At 36.5% G+C, this 14,561-nt stretch overlaps 1 protein-coding gene and 1 pseudogene across 1 annotated transcript; one reads left to right on the top strand and one right to left on the bottom strand.

Moving 5' to 3' along the window:
- Positions 1–10,845: 10,845 nt before the first annotated feature.
- Positions 10,846–11,739, bottom strand: LOC147486178 (T-complex protein 1 subunit eta-like). The gene is made up of 5 exons (XM_086573670.1): positions 11,605–11,739; positions 11,416–11,532; positions 11,252–11,329; positions 11,045–11,116; positions 10,846–10,851 (listed from the first exon to the last, which is right to left on the bottom strand). Exons 1-5 carry the CDS (start codon positions 11,737–11,739, stop codon positions 10,846–10,848), a joined length of 408 nt encoding a protein of 135 aa, XP_086429796.1.
- Positions 11,740–12,298: 559 nt separating this feature from the next.
- On the top strand, positions 12,299–13,130 carry LOC147486177 (putative polyamine transporter At3g19553 pseudogene; annotated as a pseudogene).
- The last annotated feature ends 1,431 nt before the right edge of the window (positions 13,131–14,561 follow it).

Genomic DNA, 14,561 nt, shown 5'->3' with positions numbered 1-14,561 from the left:
TAACTTCATTTGGTTGGCCTTGGGCCTAAAACATTAAAGCTGGTTTCCCGAAATGTTTTGGGTAGTTCGCTTTATCCATTTCCCTTGATACTAAACGAACTGGCTGACTTCAACATAAGTGGTAGTTTCATAGCTTTTAGAGAACTGGTTTCCTGAGTATGTTCAGGCAGTTCCCCTTTTGCATTATGAAATGCATGTTTTTATTTTTGATGTATTTGACTTTCTTTTGCCTGTATGAATGAGACTACTACTTATTTGATGTTTGCCTCTTGAATTGAACTTAGAGATGTAGTTCATGTTGTCTAAGAAGATTATAGTGCTATGTAGCATTGGAGCTCGAGTGAGCGTGCTGCTCAAGTGAGCATTTGCTCTTGGAGAGCGTTCTGCAATAAGTTGATCCTAAAAGTATAGGTCCTCAACTAGTGAGAAGTGTTATAGCTACGTAGCATGTGAGCTCAAGCGAGCATTTTGTGTGGAGAACATTTTAACTCTAGAGTGTTTGAGTTTGAATAAGCATTTCGCTTTTAGAGAACGTTCTGCATTGAGTTGATCCTAGAGTTGTAGGTCCTCAACTAGTGAGAAGTGTTGGAGCTATAAAGCCCTTGAGCTCGAGTGAGCGTTTTATCGTAGAGAACGTTTTAGCTCTGGAGAGCGTTTTAGTTCAAGTAAGCGTTTTGGTTGCTCTAGAGAGTGTTCTGCACTAAGTTGATCATAGAGTTGTAGGTCCTCAACTAGTGAGAAATGTTGGAGCTATGAAGCTCTTGAGCTCGAGTGAGCGTTTTATCGTAGAGAACGTTTTAGCTCTGGAGAGCGTTTTGCTCTTAGAGAGCGAGTTGTGCGTCTATTTTTTTTAAACATTGAGAGACTGTTGTGCATTGATGCAAGCAAGAACTATGTGTATAGTGATAATAGTACGAACTCATGCAAATGGAATCTTTTATTGATAAAATTTCTTTAATAAGAAAGTATTCCAAGGACGTGGTAATGTTTGTCCGTCTTAAGTTTTGGTCCAATATGCTCAATTGCCAACGACTCGCTCCACTATGTAAGGGCCTTCCCATGTTGGTGCCAGTTTCGAGTCATGCTTAGTCTTTTTCAAGACTAGGTCGCCAGGTTGGAAACTTCGAGGGTTTACTCGCTAGTTGTAAGTCTTCCTCAGGGTTTGGTGGTGGGATGCAACTCGAATGGTTGCTAGGTCGCGACGTTCTTCAAGTAAGTTGACCTCTTGAGCAAGAATGGAATCGTTCTGACCAGATTCCACAATCTCAGAGCGAGTCGTTGTAATTGTCAGCTTGGAAGGAATGACGGCCTCAGTACCATAGCAGTGAGAATGGTGACTCGCCTGTACTACAACAAGTTGTTGCTATGTAAGCCCATAGAATGTTTTCTAGCTGCATTGGCCACTGGCTCTTGTTCTTTTCAATCTTTTTCTTCAAGTTCTCCAAAATTGCCTTGTTACTGGCTTCTGCTTGACTATTGCTCTGAGTGTACTAGGAGGTGGAGAACGCGTGAACGATCTTCCACTTAGCCAAAAATTCCTTAACTATTTTTCCCTTGAACTGAGAGCCATTGTCCATCACCAATGTGTGGGGGAGGCCAAATCTAGTAATGATGTTGGTCCAGATGAAGTTTCTGACATTAGATTCTTTGATATGAGCCAAAGGGATCGCTTCCACCCATTTGGTGAAATAATCAGTTGCCGCTAGGACGAACCGGAAGCTTATGCTTTTCTATGGAATGAATGGACCCATGATGTCCAAGCCCCACATATGAAATGGCCAAGGGCTAGCAATTAATGTTGATGAGTTCTCGAGCAGGCTGGATGATATTGTGGCCAAATGTTTGGCACTTAATGTGTTTCAGTACATACTTCTTGGCATTGATTTGCATTCTTGGCCAAAAATATCTTTGTGAGATTGCCTTGTGAGCCAAAGAGCGACCTCCTGCATGATTTCCACATTCTCCCTCATGGATCTCTGCGAAAATCATCTGACCTTGTTCTGGGCTTATACACCTCAGATGTGGCCCTCCGGCAGACTTTTTAAAATGTTTGTCGTTTACTAGGCAGTAACGACCAGACTAGTACTAAACCTGTCTGGCCTTGGCACAATTTGTTGGTGTTTTACCTAGTTGGATATAATCTAAGATAGGTTGCATCCATGTTTGACTCATCTGAGTGTCAGAGAGTGGGCATAGATTGCTAATTTCTAGGACATGCTCATTTTGGTAAGCAGGTATATCAATTACTTCAATGAGTAGTTTCCTAGGGTCGTAGTTCGGTGTTTGGGTCACGAGGTATGCCAAGCTGTCAGCATGGCAATTATCTTCCCGTAGAAAATGGTGTATGGTGACTTTCTTGAAAGAAGGCAGTAATTGATTTACAACTTGAAGGTATTTAGAAAGGTTACCTTCATTAGTGGTATACTCATTGGCGACCTGGCGAACGACCAGTTGTGAATCGCTAAAAACCTTGAGCTCCTGAACTTTGAGTTCTTTTGCCATACGGAGCTCCATGAATAGGACTTTGTACTCAGCTTCATTGTTGGAGGTCGCAAAATCAATGTGAACTGATTTTTCCACCATAGCGCCATCTGGTGACACTAGGACTACTCCGACTCCACTGCCACCTGGATTGCTAGCTCCGTCCACGAAGAGTGACAATATCAATGCATCATGTTGTTTAGAGGTCGGGGTGTCGACCTCTGGTTCCCAGTTCAGGTCATCAACTGAAGCTTTAGTAGTGGTGGAAGTATACTTCAAAAGAGTTTTGGTTTAGAAGTTGAGGTTCATCCTAAATTATATTGTTTAGAGTTTGAGTGAAGGAGATATGAAGAAGAAATGTAGACTCTTGTAGGATTAGTGATAAGAGCCCAAAACTGTAGTTTCAACCCTTTAATAGTATTATATTTAGGCCAATTATGTTTATAATAAATAAGAGTTAATAATGTTTACGTGTTTTTGTGTATTTTAGGTCTTAGAATCAATTATGTGAAGAAATACATCACTTTTGCAAGAGAAAGAAGTCAAATTGCTTGCTAGATAAATTATATGATTAAAGCCCAAGTTTCAAGGAGAAAAAGCCTTTTTAAAGCCTAATCAAAGCTGAAAAGTCAAAGTCAATGTGGGTAGAAAAAAAAAAAAAATTAACAGAACTTCCATAGGCCATATCTTTGTATTCAGACCTCGGAATTGGGCTTATTATATATCAAAATGACTGGCTCGAAAGCTTTCTAATGGTCTAAGACTTGACCCAATCAGAGTATAAACAATGGAAAAAGGGCATTGTAGTAAATTCCCACAGAGAAACCCTTTTTGGACTTAAGTAATTAGGTTTTGGGCTTGATTTAGTAGCCCAAAACACAGCTCCGAAGCCCATGCACGAAATTGTAAACCTGACTCTCTTCTATATAAAGAGGGTTAAGGCTAAACAAAACTTGGCTATTTCCCTTTTTAGTTTAGTTGTAAATTAGGGTTCTCTATCTTTCTCTCTCTCCCTTTTCATTATTTTAGTTTAAATAATCCAATAATATTAGGCTAATCTCCCCTATTAGAGGGAGTGATTATGAAGCCTAATGAGGAATATATTGCTTAGTATAATTATTTAATTGTGTATGTGTTTCAATGAGTTTAGTTTATTGTATGACTTCCAAAATAAGCATATAGTAAATTAAACTAGGGATCGTTATAATTAAATTGAGAGACTTGGTTGTAATAATCCTACATACTAGTAATAATGATTATAGAGATGTAGGTTGTTGCTAGGGATGATAAAGTTTGAGGCTTTAGGTTGGATCATTGCATGAAAACCTAAAGACGGTCTCTTTTCAATAAATAATTAGTAACTTGCATGAAACTAATCATTAGGTGGATTTATTACTCGCTCTATATCTTTTTCTCATCATTAATTTTACTGTTTCTTCGATCACATTCAATTTACTGTTTTGGTACTATATTGTTTTTACGGTTTATCAAATGGCGCCGCTGCCATCTTAAACTCATTCAGGACAAGAATTCAATTGGTTGAATCCAAGGGGTAATCCTGCATTCTCTACCCACCCACCTTTTTAATTTTTCATTCTTGTTTATCATATTTTTGTTACTGTTCAATCTTGATAATCACTATTTATAACTAAGAGCGCGCCTGCCTTTTCTTTTGCCTTGCACAGAGTGCGCCTGCGCTCCCGTAAGATTGTGGAATCACAGTGAAAATTATTGCAGCAAAGGTATTTCTAAATTTACAAAAAATTCTGAAATATTTCAAGCATAATATTTAAGGTGTTGTTGATTTACTGGAATATTTTTAGATTTTTCCTAGTTGTTTTACCTAGTGAACTATTACCATCTTTACACTGCTGTATTTCAGCTTCCACACCGTACGTTTCTAGAAGAATAGACGAGTAGGGTTACGTAGGCAGTTCTAAAAATTCTAAATTTTTTTACAAACATATCTATCATAAGTCAGGAGTTTGAAATAAAAATTTGAAGAGTTATTGATTTGTTTTGACCACCTAACTAGTTGATTGTTTTCAGTATGTTTCTGCAGTTTAGCAACACTTAATTTCTAGAACAACAGCCAATACGGAGGGTTTGTAGAACTCCAATTGCTCTAAATGTTTTACAGGAACACGCATGATCTGTCAAGAGTCTCCAGTAAAGGTTTGGCAATTTTTGGATATGTTTTGATTGGTTAACCATTCGGTTGTTTGTATTGTGTTCGAAAACTGTTTCACAAACTTTATAGGGCAGTAGAAGGACTTTCATAATTTCGATTGTTCTGAAATTTGACAGGCTACTTATTGGATGTCTTAACAAACTACTATAAAAATATCAAATTTTTTGGAGTGCGCACGCACCCTATTATACCTATATTTGATCGCGCCCACATCCTAACCTCCAGTACCTAAGTTTGCATTTTTCTTCGATTTTCTTTTACAGCGTGCACGCGCTCTTGTTACTTTATAATTGAGCGCGCCCGCTTCCCTCTGAAGGAAGCCCGATTTATACAGGTTAGTTACAATTCATATTTTCATTGGAAATAATTACTGGTTCAGTATTCTAAGCTTCTATAGGACACTGAGATTCGTATTGAAGACGCTATTCATAAGCGTAGCAAGGAGGCATTCAGGTTCTCCTTATTTTACTCATCGTTTCTTCTGTCAGAGGAGTTTAATTCTAGTATAATCAGGCTTGTTTGACTGCTGTTATTGTTCTTTCATATTAGACTTAGCCTTGCATGAGATTAAGGTCTGGTAAGAAAAAAACATCTAACATTATCTATAGTAAATGTCAATGCACACGCCTATCTAGAATATCACACACCACACCTGCAACAATGGCTAAAGAACCAGAGACTCCTCTCTCTGATTTTTACAAAACCCTGATTGATGGACCTAAGTCATGCATTGTTCTTGCAGACCCAGTGGAGGATTTTTGAATTCCCCCGAATATATTTAACTTGTTACCTATTTTCCATGATTTAGACCACGAGAAACCTTATCAACACATGCGTAGGATAGAACAATTTCTTACTACATTCCATCGTCCTAGCATAAGTCTGGATCAAGTTAAACTTAGGGTGTTTCCATTCACCCTAGCCGACAAGGCGACGTCTTGGTTAACTGCCCAAACGTCAAACTCCGTGGACTCATGGGCTAAACTTGTTCAATTGTTCATGCAACAGTTTTACCCACCACTTAAGACAGATGAAATGCTTCAAAATATTCATTTTTTCCCCAAAACCCTCATGAATCCTTTTCAGAGGCCTGGAATCATTTCACTGATCTTCTCATTGAATGCCTGCATGATAACCTTGCGAAAGACACGCTTGCCCACGCATTTTTCAAGGGCCTTTCATATCATCATAAGGAGGTTCTAGATATCATGAATGGGGGTAGTTTTATTAGTAAAGGAGCCTTGGAGGCATATAAATTCTCATAAGATCAATCTAAGAGAAACAACAATTGGGGAGGTAACAACTCTTCCCACTCCACTCCTTCTTCTTCAACAGTTAAGGCTGCCAATATGTTTGAGGTTAAACTTGATCCCAAGCTTAGAACTCTTATCGATCCCCTAACTAAAAAGGTAGATGCCATCTCTATTCAACAACAACCCACTTCAGTCATGAACATAAACTCTATTCGTTGTAATGTCTGTTTTAGTCTTGAACATTCCGACTTTTATTGCCTTCTTGTCTATGAACAACCACCACCACAGCCAGAAAATGTCTACGCTTTTAATAGCAAACCTAACACACAATGGGGCAAAACACTAATTATAATCCACAACAACAGACTACACCTCCAAGTTTTAATAATCAAAATGGTAGGTCCACTACAAACTTCAACCAGTTTATTCCGCATCAAGGACAAAGAAACTTAGGTGACCAGAATAGAGGTTTAGTGCCCATGACCCAGAACTATCAACATTAAGACATGACCGTGCAACAAGTCTTAATTCCGGTCACTCCTCCTATGGTCACTCAACCCGTCAAACCATCTACAGACAAAGTAGTAGTAACCTTGCTACAAAATCATAATCAAATTATGCAACAAACATTTCGAATGATGCAGTCTTTATGCCAAAAGGTTACTGCTCCTAACTAAAATAATAACCAAACAGGCGTGCTTCCAGGTCAAGCAGTGCCTAATCCTACATCAATAAACACCGTCTTCAAAGTGAACAATATTCACTGTAATGGTGATATAAACCAAAGGGACCTACAAGCAGTCACTACCCTTCGTTCAGGGAGAGTAGTTGATAATAAAGTGACTATACCTGAAAATCGCCCACAAAAGGAAGCTGAAAATGAAACCATATTGAATACTGTCATAGAAACTGAAGAGCCTACAAATGTAGAAGTTCCAATCCAACCATAACCAAAAGGTACAACCTTACTAAATACCACCATAGAAATTGATGATCATACACCTGTAGAGGTTCCAATATGGACACCTAGATGGAAAATGACTAAAGATAAAGCAAAGACTAATAATAGTTTTGACCATTATGCTAAATATAGAGATAAACCACTGTATCCCTAGAGACTAGTTGTGTCTAAAAAGGACGAGAATTTTGATGAAATTAGGAAAGTGTTTAAAAGTCTGACTATAAACCTACATTTTCTAGATGCTATAAAAAGTCTACCTGGACACGCTATGTTTCTAAAAAGTTGTGCACTAAGAAGAGGAAAACCAACATACCCAACGAAGCCTTCTTAACTGAACAATATCCATCTTTATATGAACATAAAAGAATTATTAAGTACAAGGACCCTGGTCGTCCTACCATACAATGCACCTTGGAAGATTACTTCATAACAACTGCTCTATTAGACCTGGGGGCGAGTGTATAAACTCCCTTTTTATTTATATAAACAATTAGGTCTAACAAAACTTCCACCAACCAAAATGACTTTGCAGTTAGCCAATCCTTCTATTAAGTACCCCAAGGGCGTAGTTGAAAACATTCTCGTTAAAGTTCAAAACTTTTACTATCCAGCCAACTTCATTATTCTCGAAACATAATAAGTTGCTCATGATTCCATTCCTATCATCTTAGGGCAACCTTTCTTGGAAACCGCCAATGCCCAAATCAATTGTCGGGATGGCTCAATGACTCTTTCTTTTGGAAATCTTTCTGTGGAAGTTAACATGTTTAGACAAAAGCAGGGACAACTAGGTTTGCCTGTAGAAAGAGAAGTGAAGTCCATTGAGAGTTTTGTATCTCACATTAGTGCGGCCGACGCTTTCATCCCCACACTAGTAGATACCTCTCTTATGGAAGAAGACAAAGATCACAATTTCGACTCCTTAGACATAGATGAAATTGAGGGAGATTTCCATCGACTTTTTTGCAACTCTTCTTTGCCACCTCACGAGTCTCCTCCTATTGACATCCATTCATCCATCAACGCCATGACAGAAGAAGAATTTTTCAACATCTATCCCACTGATTCTTCTGACCCACCTATTGAGGAATGTCTAGCATATCTCATGGCTTTTGATGATCTAGAACTGAGAACACTAGTGAGCACCATTCACCCACCTCACATCCTCATGTTACTCATTCACCTTCTATCACCAATATTCCCCACCTTCTACCTTTTCAAAGGAACCTTGAGTTTGTACTTGAGCTTCTTGCTTCTCCTGTGCTTCATGATTTTCTATACCCTCTTGATACGGAAATAATATCCAAGGACAAGCCACCTGACACCTTCATTTTTAGATTTGAGATAGTTCATACTTACACCATGAATGAGTTTTGTGCTAAACCCACATTCTCATTTTTTCTATTCCATCCTTCTAAAACTTATCCATATCCCACATATTTTCCACAACCATCCATTTTCTCACGATCATTCACTTGGACACCTTTTTGTTCAAAGAAGAAGAAAGTGCATACTCGGTTACGTTCTAGGTCTATCAGGCTTTGCTCTCATTCCACTAAGCTAAGTCGTATAACATCTTAGTGCTTGATTCTGCTTGGGGGTGCTTTCTATGATAGTTGTTTATGGAAAGACCACCAACTTTTTTGGTTATTGATATATAGTAAGCCACACGTATATATGTATTAGTAAGTCTTGGGAATCTGACTTTAAAAGACCCTAAGTTTTTGTAAGATACCACTTTTCTGGAGTATAGGCCACAAAAAATTTCAAACTTTAAAAGAGTTTTCAAATTTTGTTTTGGGGTGGCGTATTTTGGTATTTTATTTCAAATCTTTTTGCCACCCTTTGCCTGTCATGTTTACTCTAGTAGCGTCCATGTTAGTTAGTACGTAATAGTTTAATTGTGTTTCATGTTATCATATCTTCTTTATAATATTTATATTACAGGTATTGCCAATTTTTGCCACGTTTCTATGGTAAATTATTTCTTTATCTCTTTATATTTTGAGGACAAAGCGTTCGATTGTTTGGGGGTGTGATAGAAACATTTGTAAAAATTAGACACTTTTAGGATGTAAATTATGCATTTTTCTTTATAAAATATTAAAAATCGTAAAAATTAGTTAGTTACGTAATTTAATTGTGTTATTGAATTGTTTCATGAACCCCCTTTTCCCAAATTGTTTTGGGGTGGTATATTTAATTTTAGCATATTGTACGTTCATGTATTAAAATTGCATGTATAAATATCGAAATATAGAATCCATAGGCCTTGTTGATTTTATTGGGATTCATAATGTAATTAGGTACCTTAATTTCGTGAAATTCACTATTTCACGGAATTTCAGAAACTAATCCGATAGGAGCCACGATAGGCGCATGCTTGATTTGTGAACATATGGTATTATTTTATTTTTGTTAGAGTCCGCTTATGTCCCAAGCGCTATTTATTATTTCATGTTATTCCCATAATGGGTGGAACTCATATAGGAGTTATGTATGTGTTTTTTTTTTTAATTAATTAATTTATTTATTTGTGTATTATTATATTTATATATTATATTATTTATATATATATATATATATATATATATATATATATATATATATATATATATATATATATATATAGTATAGATTAACCTTCTTTTTCAGGTGCTCTCATTTACAAGTACGTTTCTATGGTACTCTATATCCTTTATTTTCATTCCATACTTTGGAGACAGCATGATTCTGTTTGGGGGTGATATAAAAACACATTGCAAATATTTAAGCACATATTAGGTTGTATATTACGTATTATTTGTCTTATAAAAATTAGAAAAAAAAATCAAAAATATAGTTTATACCATGCACTTAGTGATAATGGTATTGTTCCCTTCTTCATAATGATATTAGTCTAGAAATCTCACGTAGTACTTGAATTAGTATTTAATTTTTAAAACTTAGATTAATATGTAGGTAATAGTCATTGCATCTTTTCATGAACATCTTGCATGAGCATATATGATTGTACTTGGCAATATTTTTCTGAGACTTAGGTTAGAGTAGTTAATACATATCATGTGAGCATCTAGCCAAAAAAACCCATATTAATTAATAGGGTTAACTAGTATTACCCCCCCTACTAGATGAGCCAATTAGGGTCTCCCACCTGAGTACACAAAAAAAACACGGTCAACCCAAGTTGACTTTTTTTTTTGTACTAAGGGGGGAGACCCTAATTTCCCCATCTATTTGGGGGCAATCCTAATTGGCTCATCTAGTAGGGGTAATACTAGCTAACCCTAATTAATATCTGAGTGATGACACAAGGGAGAAGTCAATTCCAAGTAGAGAAATCACACATCCACTTGCTTGATCACCATACCATATCCTAAGCAAGAATTTAGGCCATATTTGGATCGATATAGCCAGAAATTCACACCTATATAAAATTTATTATCCGCAAGTCACCCCACTGAACCTTTCATTAACCTTTCCACAAACCACAAATCTTTTACCCAATAAAACAAAATAAAAAATCAAATCATCCTACCTATCACTACACCATAACATGTTATTTGCAACGGAAAAAAATGTTGCTAATAATTTTTGCAACGCTTTTTAAGCGTTGCAAATATGGCGTGGGTAAAGTGTTGGAAATATTTACAACGCTTAAAAAGCATTGCAAACAGAAATTTCCAACACTTATTAAGCGTTGCAAACAGAACTTTCCAACATTTATTATAATTATTTCGTACACATATTTAAAACCTTTGCAACAGTTTTTTTATTTCACAAACGCTTTTTAAGCGTTGGTAATTTGTTAAAATTTTACCAACGGTTTGAAACCGTTGCAAAGTTGTTTGTTAATTTAAAAAAAAAATAATTTAAAATTCTTTTGTAACGGTTATAAACCGTTGCTGATGGGTTGCTAATAAAAAAAAATAATTTCTCATATTTTGTAGCGAGACCAGCTAAACCTACAATAAACAATGAATACAAGAATACAATAAACAATGTATCATAGTTGCCAATTGAAATAACTGAGTCCACAACCATAGATGTTAAAAAAAAAATTTCACCACCAATCAGATTTGAAGAGAGTGAGGTCTTTCCTATATATATATATATAAAAAAAAACTTTGAAGAGAGTGTGGTAGCAACACACTTTGCCAGCAAACTCTTCTTTTCTTCCATACTTTTCCCTTTTATACTCGCAACAAGTTCTTTAATTTTGCTAATTGCCTGAAATACAAGTAGCAAACTCATGGCTTCTAGAACAATTTCTCATGAACATATCCATCCAATCAAACCAAAAGATCCAAATTCCTTACCAAATTGGAAGCAGCTCGAAAACTACGTATAAGACTTTGAGTGGACACTATCCTCAATGAAAAGTTTGGCCTCCTTTAAAAATTCTTCCGCAAAAAGAACTACTCTAGTGGTTCCATCACCTACCTGTAGATAATAAATCCGGTCATTAAAATTACAAGTGAATTCCAAATTTATCCCTAAAACCTAACTAATACAATTATTAATGATACCCTCTCAACTTTTTCTGAGACAATGTCCTTGTTAATGGTCATTATCTTCTCTAAAGTATAAGCTGCTAAATGTTGTAGTAATGCAACCATCATAACCCATTCTAAGATAAATATAAACTTTAGCATAAAAATTTTACTCTTTTAGTCAGCCAATCACTAAAATTAGTAAATTTGTTTTCTATTGTATACCTCAGATTCTTGAGACTTGGCAATATCGACAAGAATCTTAGCAGCAGGATGAACAACATCAAGAAGTTTCATAATAGTAGCACCATCATTAGAAATAGTAGCATTGCCCTTGTCATCATGAATCAATTTATCCATTCCTCAATAAGAAACATATACGCAAGCCAGAGTTGCATAAAAGAACGACGTAATATCATAAATATGAAAGAAAATAGATCTACCTTGTTCCCAAAAGTTTCAATGAATCCGCCGCGTAAGTCATATCAGAAATGTACTCTTCATGGGCGTCAAAAGAATTGCAGCAAGTACGTTGCCTTGTATCCCAAACCTATGGAATGAAATTTATAAAGCATCAGGATAAAGAAAAGTAAGTAACTAGTATTTCATCAACAGGCATATAAATGGAGTTTAAGATTAGTAATGACTAAATTGGATGATGAAGTCTAACAACAAGATAAGATACTCCACTTTTAAGGACTGGTGCATTTGTAATGTGGTTTTGTTGTGGGCATCACCAATTGATGTATCCCTTACTGTCACTGTGGACTTGATAAGACCTTAATACTACCATTTGTAGGCTTTCATTAGCTTTCGTTTGTAACAAATGCAGAAGCAGATGTTGGCATTACACTTTTTTCCTCTACAGTATCTGCAACCTACGGTCCATCCTCACCGTGTTTAAGCTATACTAGTTGATTTGGAGGTTTTGTTTCATGGGTGAAGAAGAACTGAATGGAACTTCTGATGCCCAGGAAGCCACTATGAAAGCAAATCCAAAACTAACACTTTTACCCCTTGTTGCTCTTATCTTCTATGAAGTCTCTGGAGGACCTTTTGGGGTTGAAGATTCAGTCAAGGCAGGAGGGGGTCCCCTTTTATCTCTTCTTGGTTTTTTAATTTTTCCTCTACTTTGGAGTGTTCCAGAATCCTTAGTTACAGTTGAACTTGCTACAAGCTATCCTAAAAATGGCGGGTATGTTCTCTGAATTTCAGCAGCGTTTGGGCCCTTTTGGGGTTTTCAGGAAGGATTCTGGAAGTGGTTCAGTGGAGTTCTGGATAATGCACTTTACCCCATTTTGTTTTCGGATTACTTGAAATGTTCTTTCCTAATTTTCAACCGGTTGATTGCTCGAATTCCAGCTTTGTTGGGACTTACTGTGTCTTTGACATATTTGAATTACAGAGGACTCAATATTGTTGGGTTTACAGCTGTTTCCCTTGCCGCCTTCTCGCTTTTGCCATTTTTAGTAATGGGACTTCTTTCAATTCCTCAAATAAGGCCTAAAAAATGGCTAGTTGTTGATTTCAGTAAGGTGGATTGGAGGGGATACTTTAATAGTATGTTTTGGAACTTAAATTACTGGGATAAAGCAACTACATTGGCAGGGGAGGTACAAAATCCAAGCCGGATATTTCCAAAAGCTCTTCTTGGGGCTGTGGTTTTGGTGGTTTTATCATATCTTAAGGTAGTGCACGCTCTTATTATGGTATTTAATTCAACCCATAATTCAACCCACACTCTAATTTGAGAGCCCAAACTAGCATTCACGATGACCCCATCAGTAAACCCAATACAAATAAGATGATTTATCGCAGAAACTACCAATTAAAAGAGTAGCATCACTAACCTTGAAAAGTTGGAGGCAAAGCCCAAAGTAAGTTCTTCAAACTCCACTGAATCAATTTTATATTTTGGAATTTGCCCAGCTATAATGGGCTTTGCAATATTCTTTGCAGTCTTGCAGATGACCTAAACAACAAACGTCAACAATTAACCCATCAAAAAGAGTATTAGAGGACATTTGCATGATTAATAATTTTATAAGCTTTAGCACACACCTTGTCCAGATAAGGCCACATGAGTTCAAACATTCCAATCAACCTGAAAATAGTTTAGAGGACGTTGAAAATCCATATTCATGGGTATAAGTTTCCTACATCTAGAGATATAGCTAAAAAGTTTTTCACGCTATTCTTGAACTCACGTTCTAAAGAAGTAATTCCGGGAGGACGTATGGTCATAACAATTATAGGTAGAAGAAGCTCAGATCCGTCTAGCAAGGAATGTTGTCATCTTTGGGAGTTGTTAGCCCAAGCACTACGTGAGATGGTCTCACAGGTATGTTAAATACATGTAAATAAAGGTAATTACAGACGATCATATCTATGGTGTCTTGCGTGTCATATTCAAGATTTCAAGTATAAAAAGTAATTTTCATTGCACTGCAGCTCGGATGGTGCAATGAAAATTGTGGAGAGCACTTATATCTAACAAGTAATAATCAAACAACTCAAAAAACAATAACAAACTCACCAAACCAGTCTTTTGATTCAAAGAATGTTCAAAGAATCTCGAGCCTAACTTCTAGGACCAAAGATCTTTCCTAGTCTCCCCACCACTAAACAAAAGTAAAGTCTCCTCGTCTTTCGACGCAATATCAACCCCTTCCTTAATATGCCTAAAAAAAGTAGTAGCCTGTCCAGGATGTTTCTGATAACTCTCTAAAAACCATGAATCCTCCTTATAAACTTTCCCACAACTACTACTAGTATAAACTAAATGACCAGCTACCATAGCCTACTGACTTAATTCAAGCTAAATTTTAATTAGAAATCCTCCAAAAAGGAAAAATATTGGTGTATGAACATTAGCGTTCAATTAAAAACATAAGAAACCTACCTCTGCTCCAAAGATATGCTCTAAGAATAATCTTTGCAACAAAGACCAAAAAGCAACTCTACCAATGGTTTCCCTCGCAGAAGATCTACCACCACCCTACATTTCCAATTTTCAGCAATGTTAAAGAGTGTGCACAAAATCAGATTTACAACGAGTCTGACTACTAGAAAAAGAGGTAACCTGCATTGCTCTCACACCGTACTTGAAGTCATAGGTTGCATCTGCATGAGATGGCCTATATGCTAGGGCCATTTCACTATAATCCTGAAAAAATAGAATA

Source organism: Coptis chinensis, chromosome 7 (assembly GCF_015680905.1).
Source record: "Coptis chinensis isolate HL-2020 chromosome 7, ASM1568090v1, whole genome shotgun sequence".
Taxonomy (NCBI): domain Eukaryota; kingdom Viridiplantae; phylum Streptophyta; class Magnoliopsida; order Ranunculales; family Ranunculaceae; genus Coptis; species Coptis chinensis.
The sequence above is the reverse complement of the archived record's forward strand: the minus strand, read 5'-3'. Positions and strand labels throughout refer to the sequence as shown.

Excerpts from the sequence above, each read along its gene's own strand:
- LOC147486178 (XM_086573670.1), bottom strand. The coding sequence starts at position 11,739 with ATGGATAAATTGATTCATGATGACAAGGGCAATGCTACTATTTCTAAT. Across the intron at positions 11,330-11,415 it reads TCTCAGAAAAAGTTGAGAGG|GTAGGTGATGGAACCACTAG; the intron begins GTATCATTAATA and ends TATTATCTACAG. Across the intron at positions 11,117-11,251 it reads AACTTTTCATTGAGGATAGT|GCAATTAGCAAAATTAAAGA; the intron begins GTCCACTCAAAG and ends CTTGTATTTCAG.